The sequence below is a fragment of the Heteronotia binoei genome, chromosome 10 (genome assembly GCF_032191835.1).
Source record: "Heteronotia binoei isolate CCM8104 ecotype False Entrance Well chromosome 10, APGP_CSIRO_Hbin_v1, whole genome shotgun sequence".
In the NCBI taxonomy this organism is placed as follows: Eukaryota; Metazoa; Chordata; class Lepidosauria; order Squamata; family Gekkonidae; genus Heteronotia; species Heteronotia binoei.
The window spans coordinates 22,236,647-22,261,368 of NC_083232.1; the positions used below are offsets into that span (position 1 = coordinate 22,236,647).

General features: G+C 43.9%; 1 protein-coding gene across 4 annotated transcripts in view; it reads right to left on the reverse strand.

The window, feature by feature from the left end:
• The window catches only part of DIP2C (disco interacting protein 2 homolog C), a 398,914-nt gene that overhangs the window by 101,704 nt on the left and 272,488 nt on the right, over positions 1-24,722 (reverse strand). For all 4 annotated transcript variants that reach the window (XM_060248086.1, XM_060248085.1, XM_060248084.1 and 1 more), the window contains 2 exons: positions 19,478-19,603; positions 16,201-16,410 (listed from right to left, as the gene is read on the reverse strand). In XM_060248086.1, coding sequence (XP_060104069.1) covers positions 16,201-16,410; positions 19,478-19,603 — 336 coding nt within the window. The remainder of the gene's footprint in view (positions 1-16,200; positions 16,411-19,477; positions 19,604-24,722) is intronic.

Below are 24,722 nucleotides of genomic sequence, written 5' to 3' on the forward strand. Positions count from 1 at the left end.
AACATAAAGCTACTATCAAAAGAAACTCATAAAAAGACACCACCAAAATAGGTAGCAGCTAACACACAGTAACACTAATTTAACTGGGCACTTAAATGCGAGCAAATGTGCTCAGGATAATCCTCCATAGTTGGGGCCCCACCACGGAAGAGGCCCTGTTGCTATAGCCGTCCACCTAGCCAGCAGGTAACAGCACCATAGCAGAACTTCAGCAGGTGGCATCAGCATAACCGACCATTTCACAGGCAAGAAGGAAAACCTGCAGGTCTCAGCCTGCTTTTACAGCCCGTAACAGGAAGCTGTTCTCAGGGAAATGCTTGCAATGTTGCCAGATAATTACCATTATGTCTTGCAGCTGCAGGAGAAGGTGGCTGTGCGTGATCAGAAACTGGTCTCTTTTCATTAGATAAAAGGGCACCAAGCTAACAATCCAAAACTGCCTTCCAAAAATACCATCCAAAGCAATGTTCTATGCTTAGAGGGGAAAAGAAACTTCCTGTGGTTGTGAATGAACACATTCTTCTATTACAACTGATGGATTCATGTTTGCACATAAGTGGTAGCAATATTTTGGACTAAGTAGAAAAGTCTGCAATTATCCTTTGTATTGAGAGTAGTTTGTTTAGTCTGAGTATCTGCTTCGGCCTGTTTCCAAGAGAAGCTGCTTACTGAGTTTTTAATATTGGTTTAATTTTAACTCTGGAGTCTTAACAGCTATGTTTTATTCAAGAAGGAGCCGGGGAAATGTTAAAAATGCATATTAATGGAATTACATTAGATACCTAATCCATATACTAATAGCAAAGTTGGCCAAATCTTTGGATACGTGAATCCAGTGACTGGATCTGTGAATGGGCAGGACAGATCTTTCTACAAGGCTGAAAAGAGCTCCAGGTTTGCAGAAAAATGTGAAATCTAATATATATTTTCAAAAAATCTGAAAATGATTAAAGGAATGCCTGTAGCCAATGTTCTCTCTAAGCTGCAGAGTCTTGTGAGCAAAAATTCTTCTTTGTGAGCTACTGTCATTAACGTTGTGAGCTACTGCATAAACTAGTGTGCTCTGGGGTCATCCTTCCTGGGCTAAGACAAAAAAATGTGTGAGCTGGAGGCTAAAAATCTGTGAGGCAGCTCACAGTAACTCAGCTTAGAGGGAACACTACCTGTAGCTTTAAGCAAGGGATTCCCTCAGTGGCCATCTCTAGGTAACCACAGCATTCCAGGCTTCAGTTTCCGGAAGTAAAAGGCAGGGGGAGGGTGCCTCTGAGGGAAGACTCATGGGGTACGGTTGCCAGGTCCTAGGTTCTCACCTAGGGAGGGAGCTTCTGGGAGTGGGGGGTGGGGGCAACACACCCAACACAATAACATGTGAGAGTGATGGCATCACACTGGGGACCTCGCATGGCGATGGTCTAGCATTTTGGGCAAACTTCCATGGTTACCATAGAGGTCTCAGCTTGGTATAATGATGAAATGAGGAGGCAGAAAAAGAAAGAGTAAGTGATAGGCATGGAGGGGGGAGAGGGTAAGAATAGGGATAGCAGGAGGGAGAGTGAGACTGAGAAAGTAGGGGGAAAGGGGAGAAAGGAAAGATAAGGTAGGGGGAATGGGATAACCACTCCCGCAAGTTTCTTGCGGGTCCCCACTTGTTAAATATATTAGACAAGAGTCACTGGAAAAGACAATAATGCTAGGGAAAGTTGAAGGCAGCAGGAAAAAGAGAAAGCCCCAACCTGAGATGGATTTGGCTCAGTGGCAGAGCATCTGCTTGGCAAGCAGAAGACCCCAGGTTCAATCCCCGGCATCTCCAACTAAAAAGGGTCCAGGCAAATAGGCATGAAAAACCTCAGCTTGAAACCCTGGAGAGCCGCTGCCAGTCTGAGTAGACAATACTGACTGATGGACTGAGGGTCTGATTCAATATAAGGCAGTTTCATATATTCATACATACACACACACACACACACACACACACACACACACACACATATATATGTTAACGATATGGAATTTTGGGATACATTAATTCATAAGGTCACTGTAAATTAGAAGCAATTTGACGGCCCTTAACAGACACATTCGATACCTGGATGTTTGCTGTGTTTCTGTAGGAAAACCCTTCTTGTGCCCCTAAACAGACCTTCATCTTCCTCTATGCACTGGTGATCGCCCTTATACCACTGACTGCCTATACTTTCACAGGATAAAGAACTACGTACAACTATTTTATAGTCTTCCCAACCAATGCAGGAGTTTCAGATCATTCTCTTTGCAGGACAGCCAGTTCAAAATCTTGCAGGAAGTGATGGATTTAGCCAAGCCCAAGTGGACCGGTGCCACTTGTTGAATGTCACCAGAAGAAAAAAAATTGTTACTCCACTCCGCATTCTGAAAAATGACTAAACACATGGGGTCAGAATTCTTTTGATATAGCAGAAGGAATATTGAAACCAAAAGGTTACACCTGTTCGCTGCTGCCCTAAAGACTATGCAAAAATTTCTGCGTGGGGGAGAACACATTTTGCATCGTGCATCTGTCGCTGAAATAGTGCATTGCATGCTTCGCACAGCTGAAAGCAAGAGGAAATGAATTCAATAGACAAGCACCCTGCCTAAGTGGCCTGCAGATAACATACCAGGCCAAAAATAAAAAAGTCATTTTGAGATAGTAGCCACTGAGATATGCTGAGGGTGCATCCTTCTGATATATAAGCTCAGCGGTCCCATTAAGTAAAATTAAGTTGTTTCAGAAGAAAAATGACTCTGATCAACATATGCTGGAGATAAATATAGGAACAGTGACAGCTGTAGGACTTCAAAGTGCCTCCTCCCCCACAAGCAGATTCATTTGCATTGCCCCATATTCCTGTCCCTTTCAATAAATTCACATTGCCAGCTCACAAGTTCAGCAGCTGCTCTCCAATAACAAGAGCAAGATGACTACGGATGTTTGTGCCTCTAGACCAGAACAGCCCCCATCGTTTTACTAGGGGAAGAAGAAGCCATAGTTCTAGAATAAAAACAAAAGGTTGGAATGGAGTCCTGCCCCTGTCTGGGAACACGTCAGGCCCTCATCTCACTTCAAGCCTGAATAATGAAATTGCAAGGGTAAATAGTGACCATGTGCCAATGGGTAAGTGGGTGAGTGGGGGGCTTCCACGGTGCAGTAGCAGCAAGGTCATACCAAGCCAAATACTGTATTTGGACAGAATAGAGGCATCTCAGGTTTTGTGGCAAAGAGGTGCTCAGATCAAGGGGAGTTATGTCATGGGAAAGGGTAAGAAGGGGGACTGGGTCCAAACTACTCTTCTCTCCAACATCTACAACCATGCAAGCTCCACAGGGTTGCCAAGTCTGACTCAAAAAATATCTGCGGATAGAGCTAGGAGACTTTGGGGGTGGAGATAGGAGCAAGGGTGTGGCAAGCACAACTGAACTATGAAGGGAGTTCTCGTCATCACATGGTGAGACTACACTCCTTTTAAATGGCTTCTCTCCATTTGGAATAATGAAGGTAGGGGCATCTTCCCTTACATGATCCGCCTGAAGTAGCACCATTGCCATTTATCTAATCGTTTTATTGTTTTAATATTGCTTTTGTTCACTGTCTATTTTATGCTGTTAGCCACCTTAAGTCTGTATAGAATGGGCGGGATATAAATATAACATAAATAAATAAATTAGGGCTCATAGAATTAGACCCCTCCAGTCCAATCTTTTTGAAACTTGGAGAGGTATTTTGAGGAGAGGTATCAGATGCTATACTGAAAATGTGGTAATTCTACCTCAAAAAACAGCCTCCCCCACCCCAAGCCCCAGATACCCACGAATCAATTTTCCATCCTATGGGAATCGGTCTCCATAGGGAAAAATGGAGTGCCCAGCAGATATTCCCCTCCCCGCCCGCTTTTTGATGACTCTGAAGCGGGGAGAGGACCTCCAAACTGGGGGATCTTCTGCCCCTACCTGGGGATTGGCAGTTCTAATCAAAAACCACACTAAGCACATTGTTTTATTTAGTCATGGAGACTAATTCCCATTGATACACCCGTTTTCCATGAATTAATATAATTCCTTTTTAAAGCTATTGTGGCTTAGTGGTTTCACCTCATCACGTTGCACTGAATTCCTGAAGATAATTATGCACTGTGTGGAGGAGTGTTTCTTTTTATCTTGCAGCTACTGACCATCACCTTTATTTAGTTCTATACTACCAAGTCATCTTTTAAAATAAACTAAATAGCGTTAACTCATTAGGAAACTAAGCTTTTACTCCTCTTCTCTGCTTCAACAATAGGTCTTTTTACTCCATGATTACTATGTTTCCCAGGAAACTTAGGTGAAGGACTTAATCAACAGCTTTCTTAAAAGTCTAAGTATATCGTGTATAGCTTTAGGGTTCATTTCAACCTCTTGGAAATGTTTGAGAATGTGCTGAGGCATGACTGCCCTTTGAAGAGGCCATGCTGATTGTTCCTCAGTAATGCTTTTTCTTCAATACTTTTAATATTATAAGGAAACAAACCTGGGTTTTCTATACACTCTATAGCTTCTTATTAGAGTACTTTACAAAATACACGTCTGGTACATTCACACGTTATGCTTCTAGGTAAACTCTTGAAGTATATTACTTAGATCTACAGATTTCAAAGTAGGTAGTAGAATTGAAAAAATAACTGCCGCCCAATTTGATATCCCATTTTTCACAGCCCATCATGTGATGGCAAGATATTACATGGCCACCCTGATAAACAGCAATGTTAGCTCCCACTCAAAAGAAAATAATTTTACTACACATTTAAACGTAATGGAAGAAACAGGAGGGAGGGGCAAAATTATCTTCACAGTCAAGGGCAAGTACCTAAAGACTATCTCAAAGAAGACCTGGGCATTCACCAGCAAGTTACCACTAGGTAAATGGCAAACTATTCACCCCAAGAGCGAGCTTGTCTGCACCACTTTGCATCTGCTCACTTCTCTTGCAGAACCAACATATAAAACTTCAGGCAAACAGAACGTCCAAGAATTTTTCCTCTTCTGAGAAGAAACAAAAAAAGTAGGAGCACATTTGTCATGAATTTGCACTTTAGCAGTCATTCAAATATTAGTTTTAGAAGGCAGAGTTAGAAAAGGTCACGTCATTTGCCTCAACATATTTAATATATATATAAAAATATGATTCCGTGGGCCTGTGCTTCAGCAGAGTTACATAATTCACACATTTTTGTCACTTCTTGTTTTATTCCAGCCAATTTATCTAGGCTGATCAAAAGGTGCTCTGGTATCATGCCAGCATAACAATCCTGGGACTGAGTTCCAGATGGAAAGCTCTGTAGCTACCACTGTTTCCAAAAAATAAACCAAACGCTGCTATGGACATGGAATTCTCCTTTTGAGTCTACTCGATGAACAACAACACAATGAATTTTGCTTCTTTTAAGCAACAGGCTCAAAAACATCCATTAGTTATCGGGTATTTAACACCACTTTTTGCATATAACAATGCTTCCACTATCTTGCTTTCTCCAGGGCCACCAATTACCAAAAGCATTACTATATTTCCAGTAAAATAAATGCATTATGGCCAATGTTCCCTCTAAGCTGTGGAGTCATGTGAGCAAAAATTCTACTTCATGAGCTACTGGCATTAAAGTTATGAGCTACTGCATAAATTAGTTTGCTCTGGGGCATTTTTCCTGAGCTAAGACAAAAATGTGTGAGCTGGCAAGCTAAAAAACTGTGAGCTAACTCACACTAACTCAGCTTAGAGGGAACACTGATTATGGCTGCGATCACACACACACTAAATAATGTACTTTCAATCCACTTTCAAGGCACTTTTCAACTGGATTCTGTGAGTTCACACAGTAAAATCCAAATGGATAGTGGATTGAAAGTGAATTATATTGTGTGTGTGATCACAGCCTAAGTGTACAATCAGAAGCTAAGCAGGAGCAGCCCTGGTTATTATTTGGATGGGAGACCACCAAGGAACGTCAGGGTCGCTACGCAGAGGCAAGCAATGGCAAGCCACCTCTGAACGTCTCTTGTCTTGAAAACCCTATGGCAGGGGTGGCCAATGGTAGCTCTCCAGATGTTTTTTGCCTACAACTCACATCAGCCCCAGCCAGCATGACCAATGGCTTGGGCTGATGGGAGTTGTAGGCAAAAAACATCTGGAGAGCTACCGTTGGCCACCCCTGCCCTATGGGATCACCACAAGTTGGCAAAAGGTATCTTTTACTTCAACTGACAAGGTCGCATACTATATCTAATATCAGACAGAATTCCTTTACCTCTGTCTATAAAACCAATCCCCATCTCGCCAAGACTACCCGCATATTTAACTCAAAACCTTCACTAGCCTACTTCATACATGTAATGAAGCAACTTCTTTCCCACAACATTTCAGAGCCATATCTAAGGAACCACAAGAAACTCCATCTTTTAAGTCTTCAGCCTCGTCAGGTCTAGAATCCACCTTTAACTCCAACAGACAACATAAGACCTACTTCCGACCAGTGCCGAATTAAACCCTGCGGAGGCCCGTAGGCAGTCAAAAGCTTGGGGGGGGGGGGACGCTAATTATCTCAGAGTCAGAGCACCCACCCCATGCCTGCAGACCCCGCTGCAGCCTGAAGGGACCTTCTCAAAAGCCCCTTTCAGGACCGGATCTACATGTTTTTTGAGGGGGGGGGAAATTAAAAAATGATGCCCCCTTTTGGGCAATTCTATCTTATGGTCCCATAGAACACAATGGACTCCATACCCAATTTGGCACGCCCCCCTCATCGGCGACCAGGGCAAGCACCTCCCCCTCTACCCCCCCCTACATCTGGCCCTGGCCCCTTTGACAAAGCTGAGGGGGGAGAGGCAGAGGCAAACTTGGCAATGGCACCAGCAGCAGCCAAACCAGGCAAGTCGGGCAAAGAGTAGCTCAGCTACTGGCTACACATGCAGGCTGGAAGGGCTGCAAGCAGGGGGGAAAACCGGGGCGGGGGGAAGACAGCCTGGGTCCCCTAAAGGCATGGAGGCCCATAGACCAGTGCCTACTCGGCCTAATTGTTAATCCGACTCTACTACCAACGAGTGTCCATCTTTTACAGTCTCACCGTCATCATCTGACTTTCTTCTACCAATAAATTTAAACAGAAAATGATGGTTGTATAGCCCACCTGATGCCAAGGTACAACTTAGTTGTGGGTCAGAGTCCACCAAATGAAAACTACCCTTGAATTAGGATGGCCACCTTTTTGGAAAATGAGGATACTTTTTTTTTCTTTAACCCCGAGTCCAAGGCTCAGAACTGTATTTTGAAAGGCAGCTTAATGCCCTCTTGGATAGAATCATAGAGTTGGAAGGTACCTCCAGGGTCATCTAGTCCAACCCTCTGCACAATGCAGGAACTCCACAAATACCTCACCCACACACATACATCCCATCCCCAGTGATCCCTGCTCCACACCCAGAAGATGGCAGAAACCTTCGAAATCCTCTGAAGAAAAATTGCTGACTGACCCCAATGTAGATAAAGGAGAGTTTTAAAAAGTTTCTTCAAGGGCTAATTTTGCCCACCAGGCAACCATAACATAGGGATGCCAGCCTCCACGTGGGACCTGGAGATCTCCAGCTGGCAGAGATCAGTTCCCCTGGAGAAAAGGGGAGTCTCTATGGCATTGTACCATGCTGAGGCCCCTCCCCTTCCCAAATCCTGCCCTCTCCAGGATCCACCCCCAAAGTCTACAGATATTTTCCAACACAGACCTGGCAACCTTAACCATCGCAGTATCAACTCAACTCCTTTAATAAGAACTTAAGTCCACTTTGTGTATCTATGAGGGTCACAATGGTGGCTTCTGTTTTTTTTTCTTTTTTGGTAGTACTGCACTGCATTTTTTACAAGTTTAAAACTTGCAGAACCACAACAATACTTGGAGACCTGATATTTTGGGCCATCTGTGCTTCTAAGTTTGTGCAGCAGCTACGTTTAGAAACTGGCTGGCCAGCCCATTCTGATACTGATTAGCTGTTAATTCTTCATTTTAATTTTTGCTTGGAACATTACGCATCTGTCTCTAAGGATTTAAAGGTTAACTTGCAAATGCAAATTCATTATCAACAACTGCCAGCTAATTAATCTCTATGTTCTACAGGAAGGGCTTAATATTGACCAAATAGAACTAGCCCTTCTAATGACACAGAAGTAGCTTCTTCTATTTAGCCATAGCATATGGATGTACAAGAATTACTTTCCAGTCCCACACTTCATCAAAGTCAAACGGAAGTATGAAAAACCAGGGTTACAACAGGGGATGTTTCTAGTGAATCATACTCCCAGGTTTCACAGTAAACCCAAACTTATGCAGGTCTTTAATTTTTATTTATTTATTTATTTACGTTATATTTATATCCTGTCCATTCTATACAGACTCAAGGCGGCTAACAGCATAAAACAGACAGTAAACAAAAGCAATATTAAAACAATAAAACAATCAGATAAATGGCAATATTGCTACTTCAGGCGGATCATGTAATATTTTCTTTCTTATGCACACAGATCCTAGGCAGTTAGTACTAAAGTGCGATGGATCCAGATGTGGTGGCAGCCCTCTCCCGTTAGATGTTATATGCCATCTGAAACAGTCTTGCAGGCCCTGCGGAACTGTGATAAATCCCATAGGGCCCTGATGGCTTCTGGGTGGGTGTTCCAAAGTATTGGGGCTGCAACCGAGAAGGCTCTTGCTCTGGCGGAGTTAAGCCTAGTCTCTTTTAACCCAGGGACAGCCAAAAGATTTTGAGAGCTTGATCGCAGTGCTCTCTGGGGAACATGTGGGGCAAGGCGGTCCCGCAGATAGGTAGGTCATGTTCTTTAACATGCTGAAATGTCAGCTTTCTTTCTCCATCCCACAAAAGAGCCACATCAGCATGGGTTTTGGGGCAGGGAGACATGGTATTATCCAGAGCTTTTTTCGTAGCATGAACCCCTTTGCATATTAGGCCACACACCCCTGATGTAGCCAATCCTCCAAGAGCTTATAGGGCTCTTAATACAGGGTCTACTGCAAGCTCCAGGAGGATTGGCTACATCAGGGGACGTGGCCTAATAGGCAAAGAAGTTCCTGCTACAAAAAAAGCCCTGGTATTATCCCTCCCCTACTTGTATGCCACTCAGACTGGGAGTAGCATTAGGCTCCAATGTTCACTCTTCACTCCTTCCCTTCCCACACATAGAAGGTAAAGTCCTGACTGGATGATCTCATGTTTATTTGACCAAGGTATGTATTATATACTATATGTGGAAACACCCATGTGGGAGCTCTTCTTACTGCACGAAGAAATCATAGAGCTGGAAGGGACCTCCGGGGCCATTTAGTCCAACTCCATGCACAATGCAGGAAATTCACAAATACCTTCCCCTCACATCCCCAGTGATCCCTGCTCCATGCCCAGAAGATGGCAAAAAGACCTCCAGGATCCCTGGCCAAACTTTCCCATGGGGAAGATGGAGAGGAGATGAATGAAAATCGGCCCCACATTACCCTGCCACCAAAGATATAGTGGATGGGGATGCAGGGCAGGGAACATCTCATTACTGACACACCAAGACTGAACAACTCCCTTTTCTTAGGCACATATACCCTACTCTAACTGCTTATGTCCAGACCAGGGGTGGCCAAACTGCAGCTCGGGAGCCACATGTGGCTCTTTCACACATATTGATTGTGTGGCTCTCAAAGCCCTCACTACAGCTTGGAGAAGGTATCTGTCTCTTTAAATCACTTCTCCAAGTCAAGCCAACCAGCGGCTTGGAGAATGCATTTAAAGTTAAAAGTGCTTTCTTTCCACCTTTCCTCTGCCCCATCTGTTTGCCTGTCTGCCTTCCTGTCCTGCAGCTCTCAAACATCTAGCATTCATACATCTGACGTTTATTCTATGTGGCTCTTACATTAAGCAAGTTTGGCCATCCTTGGTCCAGACGCTAGGAAAAGGCTCTTGTATCTTGAGCTAGTAAGACCTTGGCAGTTTCTTCTCTCCAGCTGGGGTCTGCTGTTCACCCTAGTGTCTGCTTCTACAGCTCTCTGATATTTGTTTTAATTCTCATTGTTGTTTTCAAATACTTTCTTAGCAGCTTTCTCAGTCAAAAACCGAGGGCCATAAATATTTCAGGTAACTAAGGTTTACTGACAGTCCCACGGAGTTTGTATTTCAAAGCAGGATTCTCTTTGAAGTAGTGCATAGAGCCGTAGGAGAGCTCTAAGAGCTTTCCAGGCGTCTTCCCAATTCAAATCTCACATCAAACACAACCACAATGGGAGGTCTCGCTCCCCATCAGCAATATGGCAATGGCAGTGAAACAAAACTGGACTACCTTGATAACCTTTGCAAGAGCTGTCTGAATGTTGAATGCTTTTTGACATTTCAGATGCTTAATGTGAACAACGAGTACACATGAATGAATGAAACTGCCATATACTGAATCAGACCCGTGGTTCATCAAAGTCAGTCTTGACTTCTCACTCTACCAGCAGCTCTCCAAGGTCTCAGGCAAAGGCCTTTCACATCACCTACTGCCAGTTCTTTTAGCTGGAGATACTGGGGATTGAACCTGGGACCTTCTGCGTGCCAAGCAGATGCTCTATCACTGAACCACAGCCCCTCAACAATAACCATAATGACAAGCTAAACGAAACGCTACCTTCTTTATATTTGCTGGCCACGAAGAAGAAGACTGCAGATTTAAACCCCGCCCTTCTCTTTGAATCAGAAGAGCAGCTTAAATCTCCTATATCTTCTCCTCCCACAACAGACACCCTGTGAGGTGGGTGTGGCTGGGAGGGCTCTCATAGCAGCTGCCCTTTCAAGGACAACTCCTATGGGAGCCATGGCTGACCCAAGGCCATTCCAGCAGATTCAAGTGGAGGAGTGAGGAATCAAACCCGATTCTCCCAGATAAGTGTCCGCGTACTTAACCACTACACCAAACTGGCTCTCCGTGATTAAGGAAGGAACCGTAATTAAAGTGAATGGCATTGTATTAGAAGCCTGGACAACTTATACAAAATCATGCACACTCTAAACCTTGGTTGTATTTCATGTCCCAGTCTTTTTACCATTCTTTCCCCTTGTCTGGGGAGTGGAGGGAAGAATCCTGTATTTTGCTCTGGACACTGAAGGTCAGATCCCCACTGAGTTCAGAACGGAAGTTTTTTTCTGTTCTTCACAGTCAGAGGTGTTGAATGCCGCCTTTTAAAAATTCATATTAATCACAGCTAGCACTTGGGGAATGTAACAGTTTGTTGTATTATGGCATCTCCCACAGACAGAGGAGACTGCAGAGGGAAATCCCCAGATGGAGGTATGGGAATTTGCATTTTTTTGTCATTAAGAGCACATTGTTATTTCTGAATAATTGGGAGGGGGGAGGCCTTGCCACAGTGTGCTGTCCTACTTACTGGGGAACGAACGAAACATCCCGATTACCCATGCATTACTTGGACTGATTTGTTTTTTTAAAAAAACCAGTCTGCTGGACCAAAAAGGCCCCAGTCTGTAGGAATTACTCCTCTTTATTGCAAGGAGAATAAAACACCTCCAGACCTACTAAAGACTGCCTTTTTTTATTTAAGGGAAGAAGAAGAGACTTGCATGATGTCTCTGTTCTAGGAAAGAGACTTGAAACTGGCTCACCCACAATCCTTACCTGCTAATAAGCACTTAAGGAGACCGTCTTACATGCCCGCCATGCTGAGAGAGGTCATTCCTGAGCACCTGTCTACCATCTAATTAAGAAGTTGAAATAACTTAACATATGTCAAAGCTGCCGTCATGCCTGAAACCATTCTGGTCTTCAGATTCCTTCCATCGCTTGGATTTTTAAGAGCCACTGGTGACTTGACTTCTTAATATAAAGTATTACAAGAGCCAGTTGACATATTTTGCTGGCAGAAACAAGTCCCAGGGGGCCGCTTCTTCACTCCGCATGCATAGTTACACAAGCCCTTGCCTCTTATGGGAGAGATTTCCGTGCCATTGCCAAATCTTCTGGGCAGCTCTTGCCGTCACTGTGAAAGTGTTGAGCAGGAACCGAGTGATCCACATGAAAAGTCGTGCTGTACAGTATGTTTGTAGCTTCCACAAAGGAAACACAAACGTGGGCGGCGGGTCAAACCAAGCAGAAATGTATGGGGGACTGGGACATTTCCAGTTGTGCTTGCAACATTCATAATATCCCTATGCGCCAATTATAATTCCTACACTGGGACCAATGTTCAAAATCTCTAACAAGTGACAAATCTGAATACATGACCTCTAACATATCCACAGGAGTGGAATTCTAGCAGGAGCTCCTTTGCATATTAGGCCACACACCCCTGATGTAGCCAATACTCCAAGGCTCTTTTTTGTAAGCTCTTGCAGGATTGGCTACATCAGGGGTGTGTGGCCTAATATGAAAAGGAGCTCCTGCTAGAATTCCACCCGTGCATATCCATGTGTGATGTACAGATTGCACATTCCTGATTTAGGGTATATTATGTGCCCATGTACACGAGCTGTGATTGGTGCATGGAGGCAGAACAAACTGGTATGATCCCCCTCTTTATATTTAAATATATATTTACTCTGCCTTTCCACTGTGTTCAGTGGAGGCCTCCTCATCTCCTCTAGTGGCTCCCAAGAAAACATCCAAGAGGAAATGTGCTCAGGCCATCAAATGGACACCAGGGATGGGGTACCAGCAAGAAAGCACTGAGAAGATCCAACACAATCACACCAGAGACAGTACTTCAGAGATGGGGGTCTCAAGCCCTGTAGAGCTTTACAGGTAAGAACCCCCACCTTAAATGTGACCTGCAATCCTAAGCTCTGCTCACGACCTGAGTTCGATCCTAGTGGAAGCTGGGTTTAGGTAGCTGGCTCAAGGTTGACTCAGCCTTCCATCCTTCCGAGGTCGGTAAAATGAGTACCCAAATTGCTGGGGGGAAAGTGTAGAGGAATGGGGAAGGCAATGGCAAACCACCTCATAAAAAATCTGCTGTGAAAATGTTGTGAAAGCAACGTCACCCCAGAGTTGGAAATGACTGGTTCTTGCACAGGAGACTACCTTTACCTTTTTAGGCAGCATGGTTGAAAAACTGTGGTGGTATGTTCTGAAATGTGAGCTCTACTTAATAACAGAAGCTTCTGAACAGTCTTAAAATGGCAGTCTCACAAAGACAGTAATCATTGTTATCAATTTAGCAGTCTAGATAAGCATTCATTTTCTATGATAAATGTAGAGGGGAGGCCTCATGTATCTTGCCACTGCATGAATCTGATCTCACGACAACACGGCAAGATCTAATGAGATTCCCAAACTCTTCAGTACATCGGTCAGAGGTGGTGAGGAAGCTACTTGTGTGGTCTATGTAATTCCCTCAAAACTTTGCCTTACTGACCGGCATCACTTTTTCTTCTCTGGGGTTAACTTTGGGCCATGTGACTAGAGGAACCAGGCCCCAGTCTGCAACAGGGACTACAGCTTCTGGTGGCTTATTGAAAGAAATAAGAGAGCTGGGCATCATGAGCATACCGATGACACCCAACCCAACCCCAAGCACATAAACATTGGCTGAAAAATCAGTCCCTGTGGACTCCTGTGGGATAAATCCCATACCACTGACTCCACATTGTCAACAGGAACTCTTTGGGCTCACCTTCACATTAAAAAAAAAAATCTCAAACAACTTCAATATGGTACCCAGGGCTTTTTTGTAGCAGGAAAGCCTTTGCATATTAGGCCACACACCCCTGATGTAGCCAATCCTCCTGGAGCTTACAGTAGGCCCTGTAACAAGAGCCCTGTAAGCTCCAGGAGGATTGGCTACGTCAGGGGTGTGTGGCTTAATATGCAAAGGAGTTCCTGCTACAAAAAAAAATCCCTGATGGTACCTTTCGGATCCATTCTAGTCTCAAGGAGTCTTAATAAAGAGGTAACGAAGGCAGTGGACTAATCCAAGATCAGCAAAGATATACTTCCTTCCTCGCTATAAACAAAGATCATTCACCACAACAACCAATGCAGTCTATCCCAAAGTCAACCTGAAATGGGTCAGGAATAGATTAATTACTCTGGAGAGCCTGGAGTTTTTCTGCCACCAGTGTCAATCACTTGAGAGTTTGTTTGTTTTTTTAATGGTAAAACTGACACCAGCCTATAACTGGTATTTCCACTGAGAGGGGTGTTTCCAATTAAAGGTTAAAAAAAAACCAACCAGCCCCTTTCAGAGGGTTTGGGAAATCCCTTCCCAAAGACGTATGTCAAACTGTGCTCAAGACGTATGTCAAACCATGTACACATCTTTATCAATAATAAAGAGATCTCTTGGATGCCAAAACGGAGGACCCACCTGGCAGTCAGAAAAGGCAACCCCCAGTATCTAAAATTAAAACCTTTTATATCTTTTTTGTTGCTAAGTGTTTCCAAGGTATGAAGAATGTCATACCTCAGCTGGGGTAGAATTCTAGCAGGAGCTCCTTTGCATATTAGGCCACACACCCTAATGTAGCCAATCCTGCAAGAGCTTACAAAAAAGAGCCTTGTAAGCTCTTGGAGAACTGGCTACATTGGGGTGTGTGGCCTAATATGCAAAGGAGCTCCTGCTAGAATTCCACCCCTGCATACCTGCAACAATATGCAGGCCCTTCCTACTAACAGCATCATAAACTATACACTACGTTGGCATAGATCAAGCATCATTGGATAGCACAGGCCAGCCTGTCCTTAATCTATAGCAGTTTACACTTGGCAATGGTACACTCTATTCTTGAGGAATGTCAACAATCTGGAGGGTGCAGTTTGGCTACTTACAGGGTGTTCATGCCACAAAGAGAAATGACAGAAACTACCCATATAGACCTGACACAACCAAAACTTCTAATTCTAGACTAATTCTTAAATTGGAGTCCCAGCTGGATCATACTCCGGAACTTCTACTAGCAAAATCGTCACAGCTAATAGCTGAATTAACCTCATTCTGGAACACAGTCTTAGGTTAAGAAATTCTGAATAATTTTAAATAATTGAGTTAGCTGCAGTTCAACAGAGGCAACGATATCAGAATCTGTAGGGGACAGGAATCTTTGCTATTATCACTACCTCCTCATAGATGTTCAAATGAGCTCTGTGGCATGTTCTGTTAAATATGGCTCAAGTCCCCCACCACAGCTGCTCTAGCAATAACTGATAGCTCCCTAGAAATCGGGAAATCTGGAGCTGTCTCTGTGAGGGGGAGAACACATCTGAGAACGGAGACCCTCAGAAGAATCCAGGATTGCCACCCTCCAGGTGGGGCCTGCAGCTCTCCCACTTTTACAACTGTTCCCTAGCTAAAAGAGATCAGCTCCCCTGGAGAAAATGGCTGCTTTGAAGGGTGGACTCTATGGCATTGTACCATGCTGAGGCCCCTCCCCTCCCCAAACCCCGCCCTTACCTGGATCCACCCCCAACGTCTCCAGGTATTTTCCAACCCAGACCTGGAAACCCTAGAATCACTCACCACCCCTCACCATTTCCAAATCCCCAAAAGCAGTTCAGAAACCAAATGGATCCCTAAATCTTTGGGAGCAGACCATCCAACTGAGTCCTCTGACCGTTCTGGAAGGAAGTGCCACAGCCATCTGAATTTTAAAGAGATAATGGTCTGACTACCACATAGGCATTACATGCAGCCTATTACTGGGGAGATACTCCGGTTATGGGCTGCTATTTCTCAACAACACACCTTTTTTAAAAAAAACAAAAAAAACACCTAAATTCCCAGCATTTATAAGCAAGATGCTGTGCCAAGTCTAAAATTAACAAAATGCCAAATTATTTTTATAACGATATAACTGAAGACAACATTCAGAATCGGTGACTAATGCAACCTTTAATAATTTGGATAAATTTAACTTTCCAAGTCATAATGAGAAGGAAATTTCAACAGGAAGTCACAGAGGCATTCCAAACGCAGGGATTTAACCTGTTGAGAATACAACAGCTACATAACATGTATGTGGAGAAAAGCAGGTTCAAAGTAGCTCCAAAACTAAAGCTCGGTTTATCTCGCCCTGGGTAGGGGAGGACTAACATAGGCAGATGCCATAAAGAACGCTGTCATGAGAAAATTAAGTACTTGGGCTGCAGTACAAAGGAACAATAAATGCAAGCAACAGACAAACCTATGTGTGTTTGCGCCATTACGTCTGCTAGCCTGTGTGCAGCGCCACTGCCTCCACTTTGCGTTGAAGATGAAGAAGTTGTAGATGTGGTAGAGCCGTGGATTGCTTGGCTGATCCAGTGTTCCATATTTATACTCCCTTGGCTTGAGGTCGGAGTTCCCTGGGAATCACCTTGTACAGAGCCTTCATCTTCTGAACCAGATGAGGTATCTAAACATGAAAGCAAGTTACAAGTTTAATGTCTGAATGAGAATAAACAAGCACACGGGCAAAGGACACTGATCCCAGAGACAGCAGCAAACCTGGCAGTCAATCTACACCAGGGGTGTCAAACTCATTTGTCATGAGAAGCAGATCTGACATAAAAGAGGCTTTGTTGGGCCGAGCCATGTCAGGTCGGGACATGTGTGTACCTATTTAAGATTAGGTAGCAGAGATATAAATTTTATAAAGAACACAGACAAACACAAATATATATATTTTTAAAAACTTAAAATATGCTTAAAATGTTAGCACTCATTGGTCTTAAAGGTGATTTCTTTTTATTTCTTCCATGGGATCCAGGGAACTGGGCAAAGGAAGCTCTGGCTCTTTCCTTCCTTCCCCAGGGACTGAGGGGGGGGCCTCAGCCAATAGAAGGAAGAGAGGCTTGGCTCAGTAGCTCAGCTGTGCAGTTGAGAGAGCCTTGCAAAGCAAGCTATTCCTCCCCAAGGGAGAAGCCTCAGCCAATGGAGAAAATAGAGGTTTGTTCTGTAGCTCCTGTGCAATTGAGCAGGCCTTGCAAAGCAAGTAGTGATGCAAAAGGAAGCAAGATATAGGGGATATAGGGAGAAGGAAGCAGATGACAGCCAGTTGTGCAGGAGCCTGATAAGAGCCCTCCAGGGGCCTGATTCGGCCCCCGAAATGCATGTTTGACACTACTGATCTACAGAGTCAATTCAACCACTACTTTATTCCAAGAAAAAGCGTGGAACACCTCTAGAAATGGAACAATTTGCAAAAGCGCAGAAGAATCAGCAAAAAAAGCTAGTTTTGCACATTGCCATGACTGAAGACATAATATTTTTTGGATAGAAGGTTCCCTAGTATTTCATATTTGTCCAAAGTTTCAGCAGCGATCAATTCATGATCAAGTAATCATTCCTCCTTTTGATGCATGTGTAGAATGAAAATGCACATATGGATGTACATCTAGGACACTTCCAGCCTTGATGCGCTGCAGTGGAACAATGGCAAAATAGCACTGCATTCTGGAAGTGATTCTCCAATAGATGGGTTTCTGGGAAAGAACAAAACTCAGCAGGAAGGGAAAAAATGGTCATGGAGTATGAGGACAAAGCATCCCACTATAAGTTAGAGATGTTCTTCCCCAAGCCTTCAGTCCCTCACTGCTCCCCAGTGGCCTGGAGAAACTGGACCCAAAAAAGTGATGTCACAATGTGACTTCCAGTTGCGTAACCAGAAGTGATGTGCTGCTGCAACACTTTATCAACCATGGTGGGAGAGACCACTAGAGCATCTCCCATGATGTGCCTTCTGGGCACATGACTGGAAGTGACATCATGATGCTATATGACTCCCAGATACACCCCTAGAAGTTTCTGGGGTGGATGGGGTGGAGGGTAAGAAAGAGAACAAACTACAAATAGCAACAAAACTGGAAATGATTGGGTCTATCAGGGAGACGATTACACTCTCCTGTTCAAACCTGCATTGACCTTTAATTTAAAGAGCAAAAACTGAGTTGTTAATAAAAACAACTTCTTAACTTCCAAATTAGTCACAGTGTTAAGAAGCTGAAAGGCTTGGGGCAGAGGAAAACTGGAAAGTTATGCTTGCTTTCCTGGGAGTACGTCCAAATGCATTCAGTTGCAAAGATATACATATCTACATATGTGAAGATCAGGCTGCAAGAAAGTATTCACCTTGTGCCACAAGAAGGTTGCCAAGCCCATGGAGGGGGTAGCAACCCCCCCTCCCCCAGTTCTACTTCACTGTTTTGAGCATCAGTCAAAGGGGGAGGGGGAAGTGCTGTCAAACCAATGGAAACCAGGGAAAACTGGGTACAATGTCAGTCCTTTCTGGGAATCTCTGGATTCTGCCAATTGCCAGAAATAACTGATATCATGTTCAAGTTTCTCCGGAAATGACGCCATCCCCGCCCCCACATGCCCTCCATCTTTTGCGTGGTATAGTAGTTATGGGTGGTGGACTCTCATCTGGAGAACCTGGTTTCATTCTCTCCTCCTCCTCCACATGAACCCTGCTGGTTGACCTTGGGCCAGTTATAGTTCTGTCAGAACTGTCTCAGCCCCACCTACCTCACAAGGTGTCTGTTGAGGGGAGAGGAAGAGAAGGCGATTGTAAGATACTTTGAGACTCCTTAAGGTATAAAAAAGTGGGGTGAAAAACCAACACTTCGTCTTCTATTGCTTGCCAGCTAAGACAAAACAGTGGGTGCGGTGCGTTCACACACATTAAATAATAGACTTTCCAACTGGATTTTTACTGCGTAAGAATGGCAAAATCCACTTGCAAATGGTCATAGTGTGAAAGTACCCAGTGTTTTGCTCAGTAGGCCTCTGTGGGAAGGGAATTTCAAAGCTGCAGTGCTGCAACAGCTGCTTTGTACACTCACACATAATTGCCCAAGGAGGACTCACAGTTCTGCCCTATCCGCAGGTCTTAGTTATAGAAGAGACAATCTATTTATGCGGCCATATTCACACCAACTAAAAATACCATCTTGACCTTAAGATCATTGTTTGGAAGTCAGGCCCTCTGCATTTAGATAGGACTTGATGTCAAGTAAACACAATTAAGATCAGAGGTATTAGCCATATTAAATGGGAAAATACTAAATGGGGCAGTGACTTCTACTAAAAAAGACCTAAGGGAAGACTGGGAACAACTGAACTAGCGAGGAAACTGGCCCTGCTGGTGGACCTCCTGGTTTTGGCCACTGCGTGACACAGAGTATTGGACTGGATGGGCCACTGGCCTGATCCAACACGGCTTCTCTGAAGTTCCTATGTTCTTGTAGTCATTGGATTTGATTTAGATTGCAGTTCTGTGCAAGCTAACCCTGGAGTGGCCCTTAAAGGCTTCTACATGAACAACCACAAAACTGGATTGTTTTCCAACATTCCTCCCTCATTTTTTAAAGATGCTTTGATGGTAATAATTCTAATTCAAAGTAACAGAGAACATGAACTAATAGTTCTTTTTAAAAAGTTTAAAAATATCTGCTAGAAGACACATTGCATCCGCCTCGTACCTGGAGGTGTGTAGGCATCCATTGAGGTTTGCACTACCAACGAACGTCGCTTGGATGGCATTGGCACTGCCATCTTCCTTTCTTTATGTTTCGCAAGAGCTGCCTGGACTGCTTCTGTATGCACGTCTAGAATTGAAAAATGAATATTAGTTTGGAAGTCAAGCAAAAGAACCCATAAACCCAAAAAGCCTTTACAAGAGCAGTGATCTTATCAATTCTTTAGGCACAAGGCTTAGGCACCCCCTTCAGCTTGTGTGTTGTGAGTCACACAACAACCAGCAAGGTATGCACCAGCATTAGGACCGCCAGTAGGCCTGGAGAAAAACGACTCTTCCCTTGAATAGACCTAAAGTGCAGAAAAGGGCACACAAAGCTTTTCATGGCAGGGGGGTAAATGACATCACCTGGTAAACAACATCTATTACGTTTCTATCTAAGGGACAGTACATCCTCACCCCCACCCCCACCCCCCAAAAAAACTAGTCAGCAATCCTAACTATAATAAAGTTATATATTTGTTCAGGGCTTTGGTTTTTTGTGGGGAAAGCCCACTAGGAACTCATTTGTATATTAGGTCACACCCCTGACATCACCACTGTTTCACACAGGGCTTTTTGTGTGAAAAAGCCCAGCAGGAACTCATTTGAATATCAGGCCACACCCCTTGATGCCAAGCCAGCCAGAACTGTGTTCCTGCTTCAAAAAACAAGACAAACAAACACACCCACACACACACACACCATATTTGTGTTCATTTTTGAAGGCTCTGGTAATGGCACTAATGGCTCAATTCTATTTTTTGAGGGTGCTTTAGGCAAGCACGTTGGGCATAAAGCGCAGAATTTTAGACTGAGGATGCTACTCTCAATCCATTTATTGACAAATGGCATTGTTTAAACAAGGTAAATTTGTAACCCCCTAAGTTCTGATTTTGTTTCTCTGTGGAGAGGCCAAGGCAAGACTGGTGGTATGTGCTCATGCGAACACTGATTTGCTTTTTCTGGTACCTTCCCTCCCCCTGTACATTTAACAGCCACACGCCCAAAAGGAGGTGTTCAGTTTGTAATAGGGTTGGCAAGCCCAATTCAAGAAATATCTGGGGACTTTGGGGGTGGAGTCAGGAGACATTAGGGGTGGAGCCAAGATCAAGGCTGTGACAAGAATAATTGAACTCCGAGGGAGTTCTGGCCATCATATTTAAAGGGACAGCACACCTTTTCAATTCCTTCCTTCCATAGGAAATAATGAAGGATAGGGGCACCTTCTTTTGGGGCTCATAGAATTGGACCCCGTGGTCCAATCTTTTTGAAACTTGGGGGGGTATTTTGGGGAGAGGCACTAGATGCTATACTGGAAATTTGGTGCCTCTAACCCAAAAAACAGCACCCCTTCCAGAGCCCCAGATACCTGCGGATCAATTCTCCATGATTTTCTATGGGAATAAATCTCCATAGGGAATAATAGAGTTCCCAGAAGACATTTCCCTCCCCTCCTCCAGCTTTCTGATGACCCTGAAGCAGGGGAAGGCCCTCCAAACTGGGGGATCCCCTGCCCCCACCTGGGGATTGGCAACCCTAGTTTGTAATGATAGGAAATCCTCCATTGGATTCAGTAACTGCAGAGAGGCAGAAATTCAACGCCTCCAGCGCTGTTGGGAAAAGAAATATCTTGGCAAAATTGGTTTGACTTTCAGCTTATAACTTCTGGGGAAACAAGAAACCACAAGTCCTCTAAAACATATTTAAGGGAAGTGTTTTGTTTCACATTTAAGGCATGTTATAAGAGCAGAAACATGAGGTCAAAATATACCAGAAAACCTCCGCCACTTTCTGACATCAAATGTCATCCTCTAGTTCACTTAAATGTTTTAATGACAGTATCAAACTTCTGTGGAAATATGGGGTGGGGAATAAGAAAAGACAACAAAGATCCAAGTGATCGTATTTTGAAGTCTGTGCTCATTTTTGTTCCGTGAGTAGAGACTTCTGTATCTCCCTGCCCTGCCCCTTGGCTAATAATGGCTCAATGTTCAATTTTGGAAGGTAAAATCTTTTTATTTATATAAAGTACATTTCTAAAAATAACCAGTCTTAATTTTAACGAAACAACCAGTCTCAGCTCATTTTAACCACTGCCGGTAGACAGCAAACGGGCTGGAAATAAAAAAAAAAAATAAAAGGTCGACCTTGGAGACCAACATCTTGATGTGCAAATAAATATTTTAAAATCTTCTTGTGTTTTTTCAAAAAGAGAGAGTTTGGACCATTTTCACTGACTGGACATAGAAGAACACTTTCTAGGACAGTGCAACAATGAACAGTATACTTAACTAGGAATTCTGCCGGATCATATTAACTGCCAGGAAGAAGTTTATGGGAACTCAGTATACCAACTCAAATTGGACTAAGGCCGGGAAAAGAAACCACAAAACTGCAAAGTAGCTTTTTGTGGCTTTAACCATGCACACTCCCAGAAAACAACTGAAAGCTGATTGCGCTGATTTTATATCTGACAATCCACCTTGAATCTCAGTAAGAAACTCAAGACTACAAATGAAATAAATATATAAAACCACCTATTAGCAAGGTGCATTGGCCACAAGATAAGCCATACCCTTCCTTCAACTACATTCCTACCTGGAAATCAAGCTGCCCTGTTCTTAAACATAATGCGAGGGAGTATGCTTAGCCACAGGAAGGATGAGATTAACAAAAGAAAACACACCCTAAAAACAAAAGACAAAATTTCTCCTTTAAAGATATAAACCAGCAACCTTGTATTTTGCAGTGTTCCCTTTAAGCTGAGTTCGTGTGAGCTAGCTCAGTTTTTTAGCCCCTGGCTCACACATTTTTGTCTTAGCTCAGCCTGCTCAGGAAGGATGGTCCCTGAGCACACTAAGTTATGTAGTAGCTCACAACTTCAATGCCAGCAGCTCACAAAGTAGAATCTTTGTTCACAAGACTCCACAGCTTAGAGCAGGGGGGTGTCAAACTCATTTGTTGTGAGGGGCAGATCTGACATAAATGAAACCTTATTGGGCTGGGGCTGGCCATGTTGGGCCGGGCCATGTGTGTACCTATTTAAGATTAGGTAACGATATAAACTTTTAAAGGACACAGACAAACACGAGTAAAGGTTTTATCTTTTTTTTAACTTAAAATAAAACATGCTTAAAACGTTAGCACTTGTTGGTCCTGAAGGTGCTTTCTTTGCATTTCTCCCATGGGATCCAGGGAACTGGGCAAAGGAGACTCTGGCTCTTTCCCTCCATTCCCAGGGGACCAGAAGGGAGAGGAGCCTCAGCCAATGGAGAAAATCGAGGTTTTGCTCTGCAGTTCCTGTGCAATTGAGCGAGCCTGGCAAAGCAAGTTAAGATGCAGAAGGAAGCAAGAGAGCGGGAGAAGGAAGCAGATGAAAGCCAGTTGCTTGGAGGCCTGATAGGAGCCCTCTGAGGGCCTGATTCAGCCCCAGGACCGCATGTTTGACACCCCTGGCTTAGAGGGAACATCAGAAGCAGGGTTCTTAGTAGAAAAAAAACAGCAGGAACTAATCTGCATATTAGGCCACACTCCTGACATCACCATGGTTTGACACAGGGCTTTTTGTAGAAAAAGCCCAGCAGGAAGTCATCTGTATATTACGCCACACTCCCTGATGCCTAGCCAGCTGGAAGTGCGTTCCTGCTCAAAAAAAGCCCTGTGGAAGTATATGGAATACTCCATTGTTCTATAAGGTAAAGTCTCAAGTAAGAGAGGAAGGAGGAAGAAGATATTAGATTTATACCCTGCCCTCCACTCTAGAGTCCCAGAGCAGCTTACAATCTCTTTTACCTTCCTCCCGCACAACAAACACCCTGTGAGGTAGGTGGGGCTGGGAGAGCTCTCCCAGAAGCTGCCCTTTCAAGGACAACTCTGTGAGAGCTATGGCTGACCCAAGGCTATTCCAGCAGCTGATAAGAGTCTGCACACTTAGCAACTACACTAAATTGGCTCTCAGTGCAAAGAACTGCAGTCTTAGGAGAATGTCATCTGATAAAGATGACCAAACTTATAATTGTTATTGGACTGAAATGCTGTGGCCCAGAAAATATGCAAGCATAGTGGGCTCTGATCATTCCGGGTGGAACAGTCTCAAAGCCAGCAGAGAGACTGGAGAATAACAATCTTATTCTTGTTCCTCAGTATGCCTGCGCTGTTTCCAGAGTAAATGGCCCAACCTGTATTTTTTAGTTCTCTGTCTTGTCATAGTTCTGCATGTAAGGTAAGGCATAATGTAGCATCGGCACTGTTATTATCTAGCTGTGAGCAATCACAAGTCTCTTATTTCCAGCACATCCAAAGAGAATGCTAACACTTCACCTTGTAGATGACCATGGATACGAATTTTGACATTGTTAGTAGTAACGTGTTGAGTATTTTCACAAAGGGTTGCCAGGTCCAACTCAGGAAATATCTGGGGACTTTGGGCATGGAGCCAGGAGAAAGGATGTAATAAGCATGACAGAATTTCTAAGGGAGTTCTGGCCATCACATTCCTTTTAAATGCCTTCCTTCCATTGGAAATAGTGGAGGATGAGGGCACCTTCTTTTGGGACCCCCCGCTCCAATCTTTTTGAAACTTGGGAGCTATTTTGAGGAGAGGTACCAGATGCTATGCTGAAAAATTGGTGCCTCTGTCTCAAATAACAGCCCCCTCAGAACCCCAGACACCCACAGATTGATTCTCTATTATACCCCATGAGGAACCGTTCTCCATAGAGTATAATGGATTGCTCAGAGGACATCCCCCCTCTGCTTTCTGATAACCCTGAAGTGGGGGGAGGGCCTCTAAGCCAGGGGATCCCCTAACCCCCAACTGGGGATTGGCACCCCTACTTTCACATGCTGGCCACAAGCATGCTGATTTGGAAGTCCCAGTGAATTCACTAAGACCTACTTGGCTTGCAAAGAGCTATAGCACAAACTTGCTTGTTTAATGCAGTACTTTCCTAATGCTTTAGCAAAGCATTAGAAGGCACAGATGTTAAATAAGCAATGGTGATCTGAGGATTTTCTTTTAAAAATTTAAGTATCTGTATCTATGGAGATGTAGTTCAGACTGGATTTACTGCTGCTATTGGGATGAAGCACTGGGTTTTATTATATTTAAAAACTATGTCTCCTCAAAAGTAGCGAGAGCTGGTTTGGTGTAGTGGCTAAGTGCGTGGACTCAAAACCGGGAGAACCAGTTTGATTCTCCACTCTTC